Source organism: Chenopodium quinoa, unplaced genomic scaffold (assembly GCF_001683475.1).
Source record: "Chenopodium quinoa cultivar QQ74 unplaced genomic scaffold, ASM168347v1, whole genome shotgun sequence".
Lineage (NCBI taxonomy): Eukaryota > Viridiplantae > Streptophyta > Magnoliopsida > Caryophyllales > Amaranthaceae > Chenopodium > Chenopodium quinoa.
Window position 1 is genome coordinate 333,142 of NW_018744874.1, and position 22,742 is coordinate 355,883.

The 22,742-nt window shown below is 34.2% G+C and overlaps 3 protein-coding genes across 3 annotated transcripts; 1 reads left to right on the top strand and 2 right to left on the bottom strand.

Moving 5' to 3' along the window:
- Positions 1 to 12,956: 12,956 nt before the first annotated feature.
- On the top strand, positions 12,957 to 13,832 carry LOC110704898. Its single transcript, XM_021882710.1, has 2 exons — positions 12,957 to 13,167; positions 13,347 to 13,832. Exons 1-2 carry the CDS (start codon positions 13,086 to 13,088, stop codon positions 13,655 to 13,657), a joined length of 393 nt encoding a protein of 130 aa, XP_021738402.1. The 5' UTR covers positions 12,957 to 13,085; the 3' UTR covers positions 13,658 to 13,832.
- A 1,446-nt stretch (positions 13,833 to 15,278) lies between these two features.
- LOC110704848 lies at positions 15,279 to 15,968 on the bottom strand. Its single transcript, XM_021882662.1, has one exon. The coding sequence runs from the start codon at positions 15,966 to 15,968 to the stop codon at positions 15,279 to 15,281; it is 690 nt and encodes a 229-aa protein (XP_021738354.1).
- A 5,033-nt stretch (positions 15,969 to 21,001) lies between these two features.
- On the bottom strand, positions 21,002 to 22,062 carry LOC110704899. Its single transcript, XM_021882711.1, has 2 exons — positions 21,812 to 22,062; positions 21,002 to 21,682 (listed from the first exon to the last, which is right to left on the bottom strand). Exons 1-2 carry the CDS (start codon positions 21,888 to 21,890, stop codon positions 21,351 to 21,353), a joined length of 411 nt encoding a protein of 136 aa, XP_021738403.1. The 5' UTR covers positions 21,891 to 22,062; the 3' UTR covers positions 21,002 to 21,350.
- Positions 22,063 to 22,742: the final 680 nt, after the last annotated feature.

Here is a 22,742-nt window from a genome sequence, read left to right on the forward strand (position 1 = left end):
GTTAGACATGTTCTAATGATACTTATCTTGATAAAACCTATACATCTCAACCAACTCTGTTCCAGAAGAACCTGCCTATAAACAAGTGCAATATAGAAGATATAAGCCAGGTGTCTAAAAAAAAATTAATGAATACATAGTAAATTATAACTACATACCCTCATCAGATCATGCATGTGTTGGGCTGCAACTGGGCCGATCTGTCCAGACGGCCTATCAACTGGAGTTGGAACATTTCGTAGCAGCCGATATCCCAGATTTCCACCTCGAAGTGGATCATCAGTGAAAATGGATTCATTACGGAAGACGTCCATTTCAGGCCGCCATTGATCACGAGAACGACCTTCAGGAGCCCTTACTCTATTCAAAACCTCATCAGGAATCTTTCCTTCAACATGTTCAATCCACTGTTCACCCCGATAAGTAATACCGGGAACACTTATATCAGAATTAACAAGACCGACCTGTTGAGGTTCAGCAGAAATGGGAACAGTTTCCTAATAGAAAATAAGTTAGTAAAAAATAATAAAAGTAATAACAACAATATAATAAAAATTTTATTTTCGGCCGTTATAGCAAGTAAATTTTTAACCAAGTCTATTACCTGTTGAGGAGTAGGAGACACAGTCAAATCTTCAAACACCTTATCGAAATTTCCTATGTTTGTTGCCGAAACTGTTTTTTCGGGAGCAGAAGTTTTAGGTGGCGATGGAGCCTCTGGCTGTTCAGTGTCGGTCTTTGACCGCTTTGATGCCGGCTCATCTTCCTTTCTTGTAGAGACGGAAGGAACGCTACCACCACGTCTGTTAGCCAATGAGGTCAGACGCCGATTTCTTCTCACATTCTCATCAGCCATCTCTTCTGCTCTTCTTTTAGGATTACGTGTAGGGGCGCGAGCAGAAAGAAGTGAAGGTTTCTAATCCCGATCTTGGAGATGGAGGACAACGGGACAACACTCTCTTTCCGTCTGATGATAAGCTGAGGGCTGCCTTGTCCAACTTTTGTGGGCCTACATGTCAAAGATAATTAATAAGTATAAACCGTTAAAAACAATATCTGTATAAGTAATATAAACAAAATTATCATATTAATGTGTAAATACTGACAACGTAAAGGATAACAATAATTTATAAGGTTAGTACCATAATTATTAGTCCGACATAAACCGATAAAAGATAGTGGTGCGTTGTTCAAAATGTACTTTACATTTGGCAACCACACTTTCGGAACAACACGAGTTTTTCAACCGATATTGACCCTAACGGCGTCAAAGTAATCACAGGCCTTCTGTTCTTGAGGGCCAAGCTCTCTCTTGGCAATATGGCCGAAACGAGGATGAGGCCGAAAGAAAGTTCTCCTGATAGGAAAATCTTCCGGAACACTCATGAAAAAGAACTTATCCTGCCAACCTTTACAACTTAACAACTTAGGGTTTACGGTGAACTTTTGAGAGGTCGTATACAACAACCACCAACCCTCAAATTGTCCATCACGTTTCAAGGTTATTAACCTCTTAAACAAATTCAAAGTTAACGGAAAATTCTTATACAACAACACCCAAACTAGGGCAATAACGGTGCGAATAGTAGGAGGAGTAACTTGTACCAAGCATACATTCCATGCCTTAAAAATTTTAGCAATAAAAGGATGAAGAGGAAATCGGAGGCCGAATTCAAAGTGTTTGGCATAAATGGCGATATGACCATCAGGACAATCAAGAACAGTAGCAGAAGGTGGTGGGAGTATTAACTCATACCCATCCGGCAAACCGTAAAATCTTTTTGCCTTACCGCAATATTCCTTTTCTTCGGCTAATTTCAGCCAAACCTTGATAACGCTAGCTTCAGCAACCTTACTGTTAGAAGGTAAGATAAGAGGTTGTCGGAAATCAGCCTCATCAGTTTCAGACTCATACTCCTCATCTAAACTTTCTTCATGAGTAACTTGAGCCATAATATCAATCATTTCGGCTCTCTCAGGGCTATCAGTGTTATCGCCCTGATTTACTTCTTCATCGCTATCATCATCATCATTTAACACAGACTTGATAGCGGAATCCTGAACAGGAGATTTCGAACCTCTTTCAGACTCAGAGCTAGAGGAGCTTATAACTTGTGCTTGGCCAGGCCTTTTACTTGGCTCAGGCCTAGAGCTTGGTTCAGCCTCAGCGTTCTGAGATGGGTTGTCAGTCGGCCTAGATCTCGGCATACAGAGATTCTGATGTGAATATTTTCGACGTTAGTTCCGTATTGATCAAAATCAGGTTTGTCGGCAAAACTCCGCAAATGATACCGGATGCTTACAGGTTCAATTTCAAGAACCTCAACGTCCTCAGGAATGTTAGGGTTTGTAGGGCGTCGTGCCTTTTCACAATCCGCTAGTATTTTATGACGGTAAAAAGCCTCCTTTTGCTCTTTCTCTGATAACGGCTGAAAAGGGTCGTCAATATTATCAGACAAAGATGAAACTCCGCTTTGGTTATGGCCGAGATCTTTTCCCAAAGACTGCCTAATAAGACGCCGCCTAACAGTACTAAGGGGGGGTTGTTCTTCAGTATTATTATTGGACATTTAATAAACCAACTAAAAACTAAAAAATGGGTAAACAGCGAATGTATTCCAACGCATGCAAATTGAAAATGAAATCTTTAAAATACCTTAAACTACTTGATGGCGGCGACGACGCAAAGAAGAATATTAGACGCTTCAGTAATGCGAACAGTCCAGCAAGACCCAATTGCGGTTATCCCAAACAAAGATCGCAACCTTCTCTGATAAAATTCGCAACTTTTAGTGAAGGAGATGTGAAAATGTGAAAAGTAAAAAAAAAAAGGAAAGAGAAGTTAAAAAGGAAGTTGAAAAGGTGACGTTTGATATGACACCTAGTCCGAAATCTAACGTGTCCTCTATTTATATAATTTTCCCGCTTAAAATTTAAAACCATTACAATTAAATTAAACCTTGTTTGCTAACGACAAATAAGGTTACTTGGGGGGAAAAACGAAGTTTTTCGCCCCCAGCCTAAATATGATTAAAGTAAACCTTGTTTGCTAATGGCAAACAAGGTTACTTGGGGGGAAAAACGAAGTTTTTCGCTCCCAGCCTAAATATGATTATGGTTAAAGTAAACCTTGTTTGCTAACGGCAAATAAGGTTACTTGGGGGGGAAAACGAAGTTTTTCGCTCCCAGCCTAAATATGATTAAAGTAAACCTTGTTTGCCAACGGCAAACAAGGTTACTTGGGGGGAAAAACGAAGCTTTTCGCTCTCAGCCTAAATATGATTAAAGTAAACCTTGTTTGCTAACGGCAAATAAGGTTACTTGGGGGAAAAACGAAGTTTTTCGCTCCCGGCCTAAATATGATTAAAGTAAACCTTGTTTGCCAACGGCAAACAAGGTTACTTGGGGGGAAAAATGAAGTTTTTCGCTCCCAGCCTAAATATGATTAAAGTAAACCTTGTTTGCTAACGGCAAACAAGGTTACTTGGGGGGAAAACGAAGTTTTTCGCTCCCAGCCTAAATATGGTTAAAGTAAACCTTGTTTGCTAACTTGGGGAGAAAAACGAAATTTTTTCGCTCCCAGCCTAAGTATGATTCAAGTACGCATAGTATGCTAGTCACATTATAAACCAAATCAAATCAAAACAGAATAATAATAACAAGTGACCACGTTAGATCATCTGATCAAACCGTCCTCACTTGGGGGGCTAATTGTATGGGGAAATATCTACATAACGGAAATCATAATGGGCCGATATGGTATGACAGACCGACATACTATTTGAATTCGATCCATCAAATGGCTTTTGTTAATATCGGCATTCCTATAAACTATACATATCGGCATGTAAGTAGCTGCCACGTGTCGTGCTCGCGTTTGACACGTGGCAGAAATTATGTTACTTATTGAACTGCCATCTGTCACTTAGTAAACATATAAATAATCCGGTTTTACTTCATAAACAAGGTAGCATTTATTACACTCTTTCTCTCACTACTTTCTTTCTCTCTCTAAATCATCTTTCTTCTATAAACACTTGCTGACTTAATCTTTGGAGTGGTTATCCCCGGATTCACCCCGGGGCTAGCTCATCTCTTCTCTTTGTGTAGGTTCTTATTTGGCCGATAGGAGCAGAACAAGTTACTTAATCGAGCTTCGGATCTTGAATTCGGATTATCGGATTCCTGCAGAAACATTAGGGTTCCTAAACGAACATGAAATCAAATCCCGTATGTATATACTATACCTTCGTTTTACATTATAAGCAACAATTGATTTTTTGGATTTAGATAAAACAATCACCAATCCTAGTTATGCACTTAATTGGTTTTATTGGTATTGAATTGTAAATTTGCAGTCATCAGGGTCGTCTTCTAAGATGATTTTGTAGAATTCAGCTGCAAATAAAATATATCATCATCAAGTTTTTCAACTTCAAATTTCTACGTTAATTTTATTAATTATAGAAATATTAGCATTTCTAGAAAATTATACCTTCATGTTGAAATTGTGTAATGTAGAGCATGCCTTGTATCCGTCTTATCTTTTTAAGAGATGAAGTAGTCTATTATTAGTGTTCTTGTTGTTCTTGAACATTTGTGCCATCTATTGGCTGATTCTCTAATGTTTTTCCATATTAGAGCATTTGAAATATCAATTGGAAATACCCAATTAATTAAAATGTAAAAAAATAGCTCCCCAAAAAAGAGATATATATTGGGATGGAGGAAAGGGTGTTTTTTCTCTGCCGCTTTTTCTTACTTTTGACAGGTGTTGAGCAACTCCAATGATTATATCTAAGGGCTTATTTGCAATTTTAAAATGTTTTTAGATATTAGCTTGACCATTGGAACTAAAAAAATACAATCAGTCTGGCCAAGCAAATAAGCTAGCTTTGAGAAAAAAAGTTTCCAAACTTTAAGAGATTATTATTCTATATAATTAAATTTTAAAGATAATTGAGAATGTTAATTAAGCTCATTGAAATAGCTTATTATTGCCCATAAAAAAAAATATTCTAACCATTGGGGCACATAATAGCTATAAAAAAAATTAGCTTACAATTCTATGTGCAAGGACGAAGCCAGAAATTTAGGAACCGGGGGCCGATTTTTATATAGATTTTTTTTAAGAAAAAAAAACTATTAAGAGCTATTTGGAAAAAAAAAATGCAATTATTAGAAAATTTTAAAACCAATGTCATAACTTGACCATCTTATATGTATATAGGTTTTTTTAGAAAAAAAATACTAATTAAAAAATGATATTATAATTAGTTAGAAAAATAGGAAAGAAATGGCTTTGAGAAGAAGTAGAAGAGATCATATTATTTTATATGTATATACTACCTCCGTTTTTATTTAGTTGACACGTTTTGACTTTAACACTATTCACACACCTCTATTTGACCATGTTTTGTGCTTTATACGTTATGCAAAATATAGTCATGTGGGATCTTGTTAAATTTGGCACGTTCGATACTTTCAAAATATCAACTTTTCATAATTTTTGCTTATCGATAATTAAAGATATTAATGATTGAATAATAAGTGCATTGGCAAACGTGACTAAATTAAAAAACGTGTCAACTTAAAAGAAACTACGGAGAAAGTATATATTTTTTTTTAAAAAAAAACTTAAAATCAAAATATATACATTTAAAATGATACAAGATAAAAATGCCAAAAAAAAACTATAGATGAAGGATAGATCCCTGATCTCATGCCAACAAAACATTATCATATCCTCCTTAAACCAACCAAGCAGCCCAACTTTACTGTTATTTTGAGCTAACATTTACATTTATCGACAAAACTTATGGGTGCCAACAATTAAAAAAACTAGGCTACTATGATGGGCCGGGAAGGTCGGGCCTCCACTAGCCCCTCCCGTACCTCCGCCCCTGTCTATGTGGCATGACAAGCTTATTTGACGATTAAGGAATTATAAATGGAGTGTTGTGAGACATGGTGAAATATCTCACAAAAAAAGTTTAAAACGTAATGTGAGACAACTAATACTTTTCAAACATATTTCATGTGCAAAATGGACAAAAATTTATAGGGATCATTATCATCGAGTTTATATTTTGTTCTACTGAAATTCTAATTGAATTTTTTTTAATACAATTGAAACTACTACGTATATTTTATACCACTGAGAGTGTATTTTGTATCACTAAAGCTCAAGTGGTATTATTTGACAGCTCAATTAGACATCTCTATGATGACGCCTGAAACTCCTACATTGTCCTTGCGAGATATGGATTTATTGTCCCACAATCCTTCGTTTGAAAGCCCTCTTGACAATTATCCTTCAATATCATTGAAGATGCTCTAATTCACAATGTGTGGTTCCTACACCCAGGTGTACCATGCACACGGTACACCTGAATTTTGAATTTCAAATTAATTTTAAAATTTTAATTTCATTTTCAAAATCTTATTATCCAAAATACTATATTTAGTTCCCTTTATTTAAAAAAAATATATTCTTTTCATATTTTTTTACCAATTTTTTTAAGATATTAATTATAATCTTTATTTTAATGATTGTTTTGTGTATTTTTTATGAGGTTCTTTATATGACTATATAATGTTCTCTCTCTCTCTCTCTCTCTCTATATATATATATATATATATATATATATATATATATATATATATATATATATATATATATATATATATATATATATATATATAAGTTATTTCACCTAAAAATATTTAAAATATTGTTTATAAATTTCAAAATTTAAATTTATAAATTTCATTTTCAAAATTTTAGTTTTCAATTTTTTTTTATTTCATTCATAATTTTCACCTTTAATATATATAGTTACAATATTCATTTTAGGGTTGGTATATATAATTTTTTCGTGATGTCTTATATGTGATTTAATAATGTTCTCAATTAGAAAACATAATGTACTTTATAGTTGCTTGTAATGTACAATAATTTTTGTAAAACTATATCTTTTTCCTAATGTCCATAATTATATTATATAATGATTTTTATTAGATTTTTTTATAGTTTATTTTAAGGGAATTTTGACTTTTACCACCTTCAAATAACCACTTAATTGAATTTACCACCTCCAAAAAAAAAAGATTTACTTTACCACCTCATAAAAAAATTAAACATCTTTTTGACCACCAATCACCTCCAACTAATGGATTCCGTCCATAAATCCGTTAGTGGGGCCTACCTTGCACACGTGTCGCCATATTATTGGGTAAGCTTTAGAAAAAAAATTAAAAAAAAAACAAAAAAAAAAAATTAAAAAACCTCATCCATCAATTGGTGGATGCTGCCACCGTCGAGACCCCACCACCTGACCGCTACGACCAGCCCCCCCACCTAACCGCTACCAGCCCCCACCACCTAACCGTTACGACCAACGACCCCACCACCTAATAACTACCACCGCACTGCACAGCCACAACCACCGCACCGCACCGCACAACCACCACACCGATTTCGACCCCCTTTCCACCAATTTCCGACCTCAAAACACTAGTCACCACCTAATCACTACGACCAACGACCCCACCACCAACTTCCGACCCTTCCCTTGCCCCCACACGAAATTCCGACCACACGAAATTCCGACCAACGACCCCACTAATCCACAACCACCGCATCGCACCGCACAGCCACAGCCCCCACACCGGATTTCGACCCCCTTTTCACCAACTTCCGACCTCAAAACCCTAGCCACCAAATTCCGACCAACCATATAGCCCCCCTAATTCCGACAACTCTTAAAACCCTAGCCACCACCAAATTCCGCACTCCTAAAACCCTAACCACCACCTAATTCCGATCACCTCCCTAGGTTACACTAAATTCCGACCCCTCCCTTGCCCCCACACGAAATTCCGACCAACCATGGTGTGTTAATTTCGTTGTCGGCTGGGTTGATATGGAAATCGGGGAAGATGAAGAAGAACCGTAAAAAAGGTGGGCCCTACAAACGGATTCATGGACGGAATCCGTTAGTTGGTGGTAAAATCGAATTTTTGGAAATTTTGGTGGTGGTAAAGTAAATCTTTTTTTTTGGAGGTGGTAAATTCAATTAAGTGGTTATTTGAAGGTGGTAAAAGTCAAAATTTCCTTATTTTAAATGTCTATGTTCTTTGATTGCGTAATTGCAATGTACTTTTATCGTCACATAATGTTCATTGCTTATTGTGAAATGTTCTTTGAATTTTGTCTTTGAATCGTGGTGTGTGTGTGTGTGTGTGTATGTTCATTACATAATATTATCATGTTCTATAATAATATCACGGATGTTCTTTAGATCTTAAAAACAATCATCAATAGAGAAGATCTCAAAAGAATATCGTCATCAACCTTCACGATCCTAATTTTAAAATAAATGTACGCAGTTAGTGATAATTAATATTAAAAAAATATAGAATTAATAAATGATATATTATTTAAAGAATATTATAATAATTCAAAGAACATGCAGTTGAAATCAAAGAACATTGAAGCAAAGAACATAAAGGATAAAAATAAAGGACATTCATATAATTGTTCAATAACTATAATAACAAACATAAGTACAATTTATAAAGAACATCATCTTCAACATTTGACAAAATGTAAAGAACATCATCTACAACATTTGACAAAATAAAATAACATCATCTTCAACCTTTGTCATATGGATATCAAATTCATAAATATCAAAATTGAAAAAAAAAAATGATATTTTACAATAATTGTGCAAAATAATAACAAAATATGATTGTTAGATTTCGGGAAAACTCCTTGGGTTGGAGTATGTACCATTGAATAATATATATAGTGTTACAATACTAGTCCTAATCTTGTTAGGAAACCTAGTACGATAAGAATACAAACTATATCACAAATAAATACAAATATATCCTACTCTACGACAAATATTATAATAATCCTATAATATCTATCACACCCCTGCAGTCGTAGCGGGAGGAGGGCGTACGCTAAGACTGGACCTAAATTCCAAAAATAAATCTCGTGGTAGGCCTTTGGTGAAAATGTCTGCAAACTGATATCGAGTAGGAACATGCAGAACCCGAACTTGTCCCAAAGCAACCTTTTCTCGAACAAAATGAATATCCATCTCCACATCTTTGGTGCGTTGGTGTTGTACCGGGTTGCCAGAAAGGTAGATAGCACTGACTTATCACAATAAACAATAGTAGCCTGCCGTAGAGGACAATGCAACTCAAGTAAAAGATTACGAAGCCAACATGCCTCCGAGATAACATTTGCGACACCTTGATATTCCGCTTCTGCACTCGACTTAGACAAAGTATGCTGACGCTTAGATGACCAAGACACGAGGTTGTCCCCAAGGAAACAACAATAGACCGATGTGGAACGTCGGGTATCGGGACAACCTCCCCAGTCAGCGTCAGTGTAAGTAATAAGTCGATGAGAAACAGTCGGATATAAATGTAAGCCGTGATCAATGGTACCCTGAATATAACGCAGAATGCGTTTCAATGCCTTAAAGTGAGGTTCCCGAGGATCATGCATAAATATATACAAATATATCCTACTCTGCGACAAATATTATAATAATCCTATAATATCTATCAATGATCAACCTAATAAGCAAAATCCTGAAATTAAAATCATAACAAATAAAATCAAATTACCTTCTCCGATCCATCGATTACAATGTTCTCATAATTTGCTCTGTATTTTTCTCTCTATAAAATTCTTTATAAACTTTATTCTCTCTTAATTCGAAATTGAAATATGGTGAAATTTAATTTTGAAAGTTATGTAAAAATGGAGAATATCACGTTGAATCTCATGAATTGTGGAAGAGATGGATTTTTTTTTTTTTTTTTAAATAACAAACTGATAGCTTGCAAATGAAAGGTTAAAAACTCATCATTTAACACTAGGTGTACCATGAGCATGGTACACCCTAGTGTACTATGCAATTTTCACTAATTCACATGTATCATCCATTTAGCTAAAAAACTTCATGCTAATTTAATATAATGTGCTAATGCCAATTGCTCGTATCAAATTAAAAATAGTCTCTTAACTAAATATTACATCATTTAACTCCACAATTCCAAATGACAAGTATACCGTGAAAAGCAAATACGTAGTAAGAAAATTCATTTACTACTATACAAATCTTTCATTGCATTATAGCGCTAAAGAGCTGAGTATTCACTTAGAAAGCAAAGTTTACCAGATCTTGTATAAATTGTTAAATTTATTTATATAAACGTTGAAGGAGCCCCTTCAACTGGCTTCGATCTATTGTTGAGCAAATCTTAATACAAGTAGCTTGCAATCTTTTAATTTGCTGACTCATGCCTAAAATTTTTGACATAGCAATATTCGGTATAATCCTATCGTGCGTTCCTCGAGGGTATTAAATATTCTTCATGGCTAGTCTACTTCGATCTTTTAATCATAATGTTTGACATTTTGCACTATTCACACAATTATTCACGCGGTTTTAATTAACTTTCATAATCAATATATGTTAAGAAAAACATAACTAAATAGGACGTTGGATAAGTATTTAAAACATTACCTAAAGTGATATTAATTTGGAAAAGTATGACAAAATCACACGTCGATCAGTGTAATTAATGTTTATTTTAATTTAATCTTTTCATTTTTAGCTAGCTTATCCAACGCCTCCGGGACGTTCGTTAGCTTTTGTCAGTAAATAAGTGGAATTTTGTTAGACTCGTTGTGATAATATGAAATTTTTGTAACTTTTACTAAAAAGTGATAAAATATAATAATGATATAAAATAGTCAATAGCAGGCATGATACTCTAAATGCTGTGAAATAAAAAAATAAAAAACCCAAGGAAATATGACAAATATGTAAGAATAAAAATATTACAAGCAATATAATACTCTATATGCGCGTTCCACGAGAGAAATAATTAAACATAATTGCATATTATACCCTTGCTATTACAAACATATACTACATATAAGGTAATATAAGGATATTGGAATAATGTAAAACTCCAGTTTTCCATAGTTCATATCATTCTACATCATTTTTTTTTCCTTTGAAAGATTTTTTGCTCCAACCGGGATTGTTACATTTTCTTTTATTTATTATTTATTTTTTTTTAGAATTGTTGATTTATTTATAAAAATAACACTACAATTCAATAACTATAAAATAAAAATTAAAAAACCTTGATTATTAATTGTCACAAAAAAAAAATTCAATTAAATTTTTATAAAACATTATACCGTCAAAGTATGCTATAAAACATTATGCCAGACAAAACATGCCAACAAAATAGGGATATAGGGGGTACATAAGTACATTTCACGGGTTATAATTAACATAACATTTTAATTTTATATAAACCCTATAATCATTAAATATTGCTTCTTCTTTTTTAAAATAACTTTTGATATCAATATAATATAAAATTCAATGGAAAAGAAAATGAAGTATTGTTTCAATTAAAAATATTGATTTTTATTATTTTTAATTATTGTTAAATTAACATTATAATTTATAAATATGCTAAGTAAAAACCGTGCATTGCACGGGACTTAAACTAGTACTCTATATGCACGTTCCACGAGAGAAATAATTAAACATAATCGCATATTATACTCTTGCTATTATAAACTTAATTTTTTAATTTATTATTTTAATACATGAAACTACTCCCTCCGTCTCTAATTGATAGTCACTTATATGTCATTTTTGGGCACCCAAATGTTGTTAGTCACATTTGTTTTTTTTCAAATACCATTAGTATTATTTTTTTACCAAAATTCGCTAACATTTGCAAAATATCATTTGCAAAATATATTTGTGCAAATTTAACTTTCTAATATAAATTTTACTTTCTCATGTTCTTTAATTACTTTCTCTCTTTACTTTTTTGCATACCCAATGTAAATTTTCTTTTTCAATGTTCTTTCTTTAATTCTCCTTAATTCCCGTGATTTTTCTTCAAAAGTGACTATCAATAGGGAACGGAGGGAAATCACTCCCTCAGTTAAGATAAGGATGTACTCCGTATTATGATTGGTTTTATACCAGACGACATAATAATATTCTCTTCCATCTCAAAAAAAAGTTAGATCTAACGTTTGTACACAGTTAATAAAGAAAATAAGATGGTGTAATTCAATGATTAGATGTCACATATATCAAATATTTAAGGCATTAAATTAACTTTGAACTTAGGAATATTTATATTAGGAGTATGTATATATCTTTGTAAATACGGAGTAGTAGAAATAATTGTATTGAGAGTTTGAGACTATACAAATATATTTTTCAATAAATGGGGATAATTGCATGAAAAATATGTATGTACGAGAGAAATAATGTGAAAAAAAAATTGAAACTCCAAATGTAGCCCTCAGGAACATAAAGAGTACCTAATTATGAGATAATCAACAATTTTCATCCATTTCAAATTGAACTTTAAATTATAAACATACTCTCCAGTTTCATACTTAGGGCATGTTCTCATAAACTGAACGGAGCTGAACTGAACTGAAGTGAACTGAACTGAGCTGAAGTGAACTGAACTGAACTGAACTGAGCTGAGCTGAACTGAACTGAAGTGAACTGAAGTGAACTGAATTTCAACATATGAGAACAAACCCTTAAATTAATTGCACTAATTTGTTTATTTGGTAAAAAATAATACGGAGTACAAAATTTTAAAAAATAAAATTAATTGGGTGACTAATGATGATTAAATATTCCTCGCCAAACGCACCTAGAATATATATATTTAACAAACGCACATAGAATATTATATTGCTTGTTATATTTAAATTATCTTTACAGATTGTCAACATTGTTAGACGATGTTCTAAAAAACTCTTTATTTCCTTTTTTTTTTCTTTGAGAAACTTTTTTTTTTTATTATTTAATAAAATAATGTTATTTCCTTAATCCAAATTACAATTGTAAGATTGTACCGTATGCTAGTAGCTACTATAAATAGAAAGGGTTGTAGGAGGAAATAGTAAGAAGTGCAACAAAAGCATTATTAGTTCATTAACAAAAAGAAAAATATTAAGTTTCGAGCTTAATCTAGAAAAACAGAAAATGAAGAAGGTCTTAGCTAACTTGATGGTTGTTCCCGTTGTTTTAGCAGTAATGTTACTCTTGTTCAGTACTACTACTACAGGTATCTTACCTTGTTCTAGTCTTTTTAATTTAATTTTTTTTTTTTTTCGCATTCGTCGGTTATGAACTTGTAAATAAATCATATATTACGTGAATAAATTATACCGTATTTCAAAAATCCTTATTCTCATGAATTGTACACATATATAAATAAATACTCCGTAATTATTATGCATGCAGCTACAGTGGTTGAAAAGATGGAAACAACTTCTGAAGAAAGGCCGCCTGTGATGGTAGTCGAAGAAGTAATGATCATGGTTGAACAACCAAAAAGCGACGATAATTTTGGAAACAGAAAAACAAAGATGATGTTTATGGAACCAAATAATAATAATGGTGGATTAGATGCACAAATTATTAAGGAAGTAACAAGTAATACCGTTGAAGCTATAACAACATGCGGATCAAAAGGCGATTCGTGTGGTTGGCTTTGGAAGTGTTGTCCTGGCCTCACTTGTGATCCAGGATTGTATGTTAACATTTGTAAATAATTAAGTAGTAACCATCAATATCTCTTCTTTCTTGTTTTTAAATTATGCATTATGTCATTTAATTTGTTTACTTCCATAGCCTTTGAGCTATATATGCTTATGTGTTTGGTTAATCATGATCATTATGCTTGTATTATGATGGACCATAATAAAAATTATGTATGTGATTTTCAAATTTAAACTGTGTGTAATAAAAAACAAGTTTGTTATTTAATTTTGATCTTTGTTCTAAACAAGCATCTAACAAACATATCACTGAACTATTGGTGAAGAATTTTGAATTCATGATACCTATAAATAACATATCGATGTATGAATAATGTAAAATTTAAATTGTTACAAGTATAAGTAGAAAATAGACAAAAGAAATCCAAAATACACCAATTTAAAATTTATTATGGATCTTCATTTGTTTTATCCTCTTTATACACTAGCGTCTACCGAAGAAAAAACCAACAAGCTAAGTCACTGAACTACCAAATTGTGATCAATTCCTCAAAACTACTGCTCTAATATGAACTTCATGCACCTAAGATCTATTATTGATTTGTTAGCCGCGCATAAAAATAAAAGAAGCAGCACCAAAAAGACAATACTTTCTCAACATCTGAAAACTGCTTTAAAAGCAGAACTAGATAATCAACATAGCCAAGTAAGTGAAAATCTCAGCCGCAAGCCTGCAGTTCTAACCATAGAACAACATTTTGCAGCAAGCATAAAACTCTGCTCGGCTGTTGCTTGCACTAAAACTGAAAATATTAGAATAAAACTAACTTTTTCCAGCCTAATTTTTTTTTTCCTTTCATTTTTTTTTTGGAAATTTTTTCAAAAACCTCCTTTATTTTAAAAGCATGTTTTTGTCAAAAACCTCCTTATAATTTTTTTTTTTTTTTTTTTTTTTTTTTTTTTTTTTTTGTGAAATCATACATTAATCAAATTTTTTTTTACATAATCATACCTTTAGACGGAAGGCGTTGACCACCCACGTGTTCAACGGATTCAACGGAAAACCACCCAAACCCACCAGCCCACCACCACCTCCTGCCAGCGTCTAGGGTTCCTTGTTCCCCCCCGTCGGCGACGCTACCCCAACTCCAACCCCACTGTCACCCAGAACCCCAAACCCCGTCGACAACCCTCTCTCTCCTTCATCTTCCCACCGCAACCAGAACCCTCCTAACACGGTGGCTATCTCCGCGCAACCACATCACCGTCGCCACCTGCTCCACCGCACCACCTATCTTCGCGCAAGCACAACAGCATCAATCCCCAGCAGCCTCCATCTCCACCGCTGCAACACCGTACCAATTGCAACCCCAATTCGCACCAATTAAGCCCCAAAATCCCTAGCAGCCTCCATCTCCACCGCCTAGGGTATTGTCGCCGCGAAGGGAGTGGTTGGGCAGGTAGGTGGGGGTAGGCGAGTTGCGAGGGTCTGGTTGGCTCAAATTGGTGGCGATTGGAGGTGGTGCGTGCGGTATTCAGTTTTGCAGCTGTTGTTGGTGTCGATTGGTGGGGTTGTTGGTGTTTGCGTGGGTGTTGTGGGGGTGGGCGTGGTGGCTAGTCTTTTTTTTTTTTTTACACAAAACACCAAAGCCAGCTTTATTAAAGAGAAAGGAAATTAAGGAACATCACGAGCAACATCAAGCGCAATACAAGGAGGAACAACCTCGTACCACACCCTTACATCATTAAATTCTCTACTAAGATTAGCTAGCTTATGCGCAACAGTATTTCCATTTCTACCAGTATGCGAGAAAGAAAGAGAGGAGCAAAGAGAAGCCATATGCAGAATGTCACCAACAATAGACCCCAACAGCGATTTCTCACTATTTCCCTTTTTTAATTTCTGGAAAAGTTGAAGGAAATCAACCTCCAAGATCAAGGGCATCAGGCCAGCTTCAAGCGAAATAGACAGGCCAAGTCTCGCAGCCAAAGCCTCCGCAACAACAATGTCAAAAGACCCCATCTTCACGCTGCAAGTGGCGACTACCACATCCCCATTCCAGTCCCTCATAACAGCACCTAAACCAACTGAATTATCAGAGAAGCAAGCCGCATCAGTATTAATTTTATACGCCCCCAACATTGGAGGAGTCCAGACCTGGTTTAAGGGCACCACTTTATCCACCCTAGGAGCAGCCACCTCCAAAGCCTTTGCATAATCACCCACCAGACCCGAGGCTTTAGCAAACACATCCTGCACAGCCACGCAACGCTTCTCAAAGAGAAAGGCATTACGCTTCAGCCAGATACCCCATAAGATGCACCAGAACAGATCCCACCAATCTTTTTCAATGAATTTTGACATTAAAAAGCCAAACCAGGAATGAATGGAGCAATTAGCAGAACGGGAGATATCCAAACGCAAGGGAGATGCGTACCAAGTCAGACGGGCCTCCTGGCATAGAAAAAGGCAGTGTAAGAGAGTTTCTGGGGGCTTCACCACAGCACGGGCACATCACATCCATACCCATACCACGCTTCAGTAAAGAGGCTCTAACAGCAATGCTGTCATGAAGAACTTTCCAGCCAAACAATTTAATTTTTGGTGGGATTTTTGCATTCCATAGAACATTCCACAAGACAGGTTCAGAAGTGATAGAAGCAGAAGCTTTCTCACAGGATTTATCCTTCATTTCAGCATGATAAGCACTTCTAACCGAAAATTCACCATTTTTAGTGAACTGCCAAGCCCAAACATCCTCTCCACCAAAACGAGCGAGAGGAATTTTTGTGATTTCCATCACTTCCCATTCGACAAAGTAAGTGTTGAGTATATCCAAAGACCACTCCCCGTCACAAAATAAATCCTTCACCAACGCAGGTTTATATTCTAATCTGGGCAGCATTGGTAAAGGCTTGAAATCAGGAAAATTTGGAATCCAAGGATCATTCCAAACATCAGTGCCTAAACCATTACCCACAATTTTCCTCGATCCTTTTTTGACAAGATCCCTGGCAGACATGATCGATCTCCATGTAAAGCTTGAGTTGGAGCTGACTTTTGCAGATAAAAAATCACCTTTAGGGAAATATTTCTGTTTCATAATCTTCCCCATCAAAGAGGGAGAGTTGTTGAGAATGCGCCAGGCTTGTTTAGCTAACATTGCCTTGTTAAAGGCCTGTAAATTTCTCATTCCCAAACCACCCTCATTCTTTGTCAAATAAGTCTTTTCCCACGCAATCCAAGCCATCTTTCTCTCCTCCTTTTGTTGACCCCACAAGAAATTCCGACACATACGCTCAATCTCATTAAGAATGCTGACCGGAATTTTGAAACATTGCATAGCATAGGTGGGGATAGCTTGAGCAACCGCTTTTATAAGAACTTCTCTACCCGCTTGAGATAAGAACCCTTCTTTCCAACCTTTCAATTTTTTCCAAACCCGATCTTGAATAGTGGAGAAAACCCGCTTCTTCGAACTACCAAGATTGGTAATCCGAGATATTTTTCATGTCCCTCGACGACCTTAAAAGATAACTTCGATTGAAGGATATTTTGCTTTTCAGGCTCAATATTTCGGCTAAAAGAGACTTCGCATTTTTCCATATTCAATTTCTGACCTGAAGCAATTTCGTAGGTAGAAAGAATATCCAACACGTTATCCACCTCCTCCTCATTAGCTCTCACAAAAAGAAGACTATCATCCGTAAAAAAGAGATGCGAGATAGGCTCCACATACTTTCCGATTTTAATGCCATGAATCAAAGATTTTCTCTCAGCATCTCTCAAAAGAGTCGACAGACCTTCCGCACATAAGATGAACAGAAACGGGGAAAGAGGGTCCCCCTGCCGAAGGCCTCTAGAGGGCCGGAATTCCCGAGACGGTTGTCCATTAACCAGAATAGAAAATGAAGTAGTCTTCACACAAGCCATGATGGAATCAACAAAAGAGACCGGAAACCCCAATTTTAGCATCATTTGTTCAAGAAAAATCCATTCGACTCTATCATAGGCCTTGCTCATATCCAGTTTCAAACCCAGATAACCTTTCTTCCCAGTTTTCTTTTTTCTTAAAAAATGGAAGCATTCATACGCAACCAAAATATTATCAGTGATAAGCCTCCCGGGAACAAAACCACTCTGTGACTCATGAATAATATCTGGAAGGACCTTTTTAAGTCTGTTAGCAAGAACCTTGGCCACAATCTTGTAAACCACATTGCACAAACTAATTGGTTCTATAAATCAGACTTACATTGCCCTTATCCCGAAAAAGAAAGTTTGTGAGTCTCCTGTGGTGGCTGGTCTTTGGTGGTGGGTTAATTTTGGAAAAATTTTGGTGGTGGTTGGTCTTTGGTGGTGGCTGGTCTTTGGTGGTGGGATAATTTTGGTGGTGGTTTTCCGTTAAAAACGTTAGTGGTCAACGCCTGAAAACGGGGTCGTTTTCTGTCATAAGGTATGATTTTGTAAAAAAAAATTGATTAAGGTATGATTTCACAAAAAAAAAAAAAAAATTATAAGGAGGTTTTTGACAAAAAAATGCTTTTAAAAGGAGGTTTTTGACAAAATTTCCTTTTTTTTTTCAAATCTAAGTATTGATTGTAAAGTACTTTTTAGTTGTTAATACTTTTTTTTTTTTAAATCTTAAGGAAAACAAACATCAACCTTTTATATATGTGATTACTCCATCTAATTACAAAGTTTGCAAAATTTTATTATTGTAGACATGAATTTTATTTTGTGTATATTATTTTAAGTTTTGTAGTTTGGTTTATGTTAATAATATCGTCGTATGTAATACAAATATTTTACATATTTTGACGAATATGTCTTTGAAGTTTACATAATTATAAATTCTTTTATTATATCCGTGCGTCGCATGAGAGTTAATCTAATTTAAAATATAATTCAGTCCAAGTCACTAATTTAATATGGACATCCCGGTAGTCTCCCTAGTAGCTACTCCTTTGTTATTGTTACAAGGATCTTGCTAACGAACGCCCCCATGGCGTTGGATAAGCATTTAAAATATTATCTAAAATGGTATTAATTTGGGAAAACATGACAAAATCACGCGTCGATCGGTATAATTAATCTTTATTAAATTTAATCTTTCTATTTTTAGTTAGTTTATCCGAGGGTGTTTGTTAACTTTTGCCTTCTTATAATTATTTGAAAATACTTCAGAGATTCGACATTAAAATCTCAACGTGTTACTTAATGAAATTGCCTTGCAGGACCCTAATTGACTGCCCTCATTAATTATCCTCGAAAATTGAATCATGAGTAACAAAAATAAAATTAAAGAAAATTAAAATAAATACTACTCGTACAGTCGTACAGCCCTCGTACTAAATAATACAGTACGGAGTAAATAAATAAATCAGCTAAACAGCTACGTGTATAAGCTAACTGAGTTACATCCAAGGGCAATCGAATCGTGGTGTACATTATTTTATTCAACGATGTGTGGAGCATTAGTGCATTACTAATTTAATATTCTACTCCGTATTATACTTCTTCATTAGATCAAGTAACTGATTTTTACTAAACAAATTTTTACTAAATACGGAGTACTGAACGTTACTTTTACAATTAAAATGGAGCACTTGTAAAAAATATAGAGGAATTTTCTTTTTGGCAAAAGCTAATGAGCGCCCCCGGGACGTTAGATAAGAGAATGAAAGTGGAAATATTAAAGTAAAATTAACATTAATTACACCGAACGACGCGTGATTTTGTTATGCATTCCTAACTTAATGTCATTTCAACCAATATAATTACTCCTTATCTAACGCCCCGGGGCGCTCGTTAGCAAGATCCTTTCCCTCTCTCATAAAATATTCAGTTCAGTTCAGTTCAGCTCAAATCAGTTCAGTTCAGTTTAGCTCCAATCAGTTCAGTTCAGTTCATTTCAGTTCAGTTCAGCTGAGTTCAGTTAATGTGAATAGACCCTTAAATAAAAAGAAATAAAAACATATTGGAAAAATAAATTTACATGGGGTTTGTAAAAAAGTAGAGAGACAAAATATTAAAAATAAAAAATCAAAATAATAATAAAAAATCAAAATTTTATATGGAAAGCTAAATTTGCACAAATAATATTGTAAATTGGTGAGTATTTTAATGCAAATGGGTCGATCATTTTGGGACTAAAATTAATAGGCTAAAAGTGTCGAAGTTTTAGGGACGGAGGGAGTATTATTAATCCAAATTTATTTCAAATTAAAATTAAGTGGATAAGGATGAAGAAATAGATAATAATATCTGAGAGCTCGATCCTAAAACTCTATTAAAAAAAATTAAATGGAAGTAATAAAAAATTATGCAATTTTCAATGATCAATAAAATAAGGGCAGTCATGAGAGCTGATACACATACATGTGTAGCTTTTACCGGCAGTCATCAGTAGCATGCATGGGAGTTATGGCTAGAGATAAGGTTCGTTATGCAGAAATTCAACATAAATAAGAATTGATCTGAATGATGGGGAACGACAAATAACTAGCGCATCAGCCGGTAGTGCACACTGCATTAATATTGTGTACATGGTGACTTCCGATGACGAATATATATAATAATCCTCGTGTCCCTCATGAATCATGATATAGCTCTATACAGCTAGCTAAAGTCATCTTTAGAATGACTCATGAATTCATGAGAGTTGACCAAGTCACGTGCTAGTCACGTGGCTATTAATCTTCCATTTCCCCCCTTTATCCCCTAATTTCCTCTCTTCTCTTTCGATTAAACTCACTGTAGACCAAAATTGGGTTGAAATTTTCTGGGTTTAGTCTTGGTCAACGCTGATTTATTATGGTCAACTCTCAAATTCCGACCAAGGGTAGTGTAATACAACAAAAAAACCTTTTATAAGGTAATTTTTAACAACAATTTTTTTATAAGGTAGTTTATCGCAAAAAAATTGCTTTAAAAGATAGTTTTTGACAAAATGTCCTATATATAATATAATTTTACTGAATATTTAACGATACTATTTGATCACCCAATATAATACTACACTTAATTCAGCGTATACATTTACATATGTATATGTGTAATTACTTTACCCTTCGTTATATATGAGAACATACCTAACGGTATCCCTAACATACTCAAATGGCTCAAATAAGGTATATGAATGTATATGTGGCATTAGAGAAATATAGATACAAATAATAAGTATTCAATATCTTTATTTATAATAATGCTATAGCTAATTTATTTGATATAATATCAAGTGTAGATGGTCATTATTCCGTATATATATAGTTTTGTTTTATTTTATTATTATTTTCACTTTGAGTATCCTATAGCCCTAACAACTTTATTTATTTATTACGAATATTATTCTTTAATTTATACTCCGTATATATTTTATTTTTTAATGTGTGGCACAGTCTAATCATCATATATAATTTAAGTGGAATACATACTTTTTTTTGGTGCAAATGAGGAGCAGAGCTCCGGAAAATAAAACTAAAACAAAGAAATTAAGGGGTACAAACCGTGGCAAGCACCTACTACATCATTATGCATAATACTCCCTAAAGCTAAGGGGGGGGACTTGAATCAACTGAAATTTGTTGTTCTGGAATACTCCTTGGTTGGCAAGCCAATCCGCCGCTTGATTTGCTTATCTATAAAAGAGGAATACATACTTAAATAATATAAAAGTCAATTAATTAAGAAACAGATATATCTGCATAATTTATTTATTTTCCCTAATTAATTAGCTTGTGTTAATTATTCTTCAACGCAAAAACCGGTAGTAGAAGAGGGTGGAAGAAAACATGTATATCCAGAGCAACAAGAGGGTCCGCGACGTATGTTACAAATCTTCTCTAATCCTACACACTTTAAAACGTTCTCCGTAGTAGTTGATACTACAACATCTTGCTTATTCTGGGCCTCCGAATTAACTCGAATATTTGGTTGTCGTATAATCATCTTTCGATTCCAGTTTCTGGTTTCTATAATTGGTTGCATCATTACCATTTCTTCTACTACGATGCCATATCTCACCGGAGTTTCTTCAGAAGTCGTTGTCGCAGTTCTTCCAAGCACCGGATGATCAGCTGCGCGCATAAATTGAATAAATGAAAACGTCAATTTAATAAGCTTGTTCGATTGATTAGCCAACTAAATTATTGTAAAATTACTCAAACAAACACATACAAAACATCAAGCTAATTAAAGTAACGAACCTGTTGTAGTACGCATGAACATGAGCAAAATTGCTAAAACAGCAAAACCAAGGAGTTTGACTGATGAAACCCTCTCCATTTCCTTCAAACCGTGGTTTATTGATTGAGATCAACTGCTAATAATGCTATAATGGCTATATCATTTCCTCAAACAATATCACAATTCGTCTTATTTATAGTGGATTAATTAGGCACGAACAAAAAAATCGGATGTACAATAATTATTGTACATCAATCTATTGTAAAGTGAAAATTAGATAATACACCCGGGTGCACCATGAACAAAAAAAGGCGAAAAGAACATATAGTGTTTGATAAAGAATATACCTATGTTTGACAAAGAACATACCTTTAATATGTTCTTTGAGTGTGATCAGTCTGTTCTTTGAGTAAAATTATATGTTCTTTACATTATAACTTATGTTATTTAACATATGTTGATAAACATATATGTTTTTTTGGGTTTAACAATACAAAGTATGTTCTTTGAATTTGGCGTGTATGTTCTTTGAATTTGGCGTGTATGTTCTTTAAGGTCGTAATGACGTCCAAATTCTATTTTTATTATCATATGTCATATTTAAATTACTTTTATTATCGTATATTATTTGAGTTTGATTAGTGTGTTATTTAGGTATTAACTATATGTACTTTACAATATAAATTATGTTCTTTTAACATATGTTATTTTAAAATTTGATATTGAAATCTTAAGTTATTTTTAATTGAAAATAATATTAGAGTAAAAAAACTAAATTATTATGGGAAGTTGAATTTTTTTTGGAGAGATAGAAAACTATTTTTTGGGGGAAATGATATTTTTGGTAAGGATTTTTTAAGAGTTGATCAACATTGGCATGACTCGCTATCCGACCCGATCCGGCCCGAAATAGGGTGGGTTTGGGCAAACCTAAAAATGCATTTTTAGTTA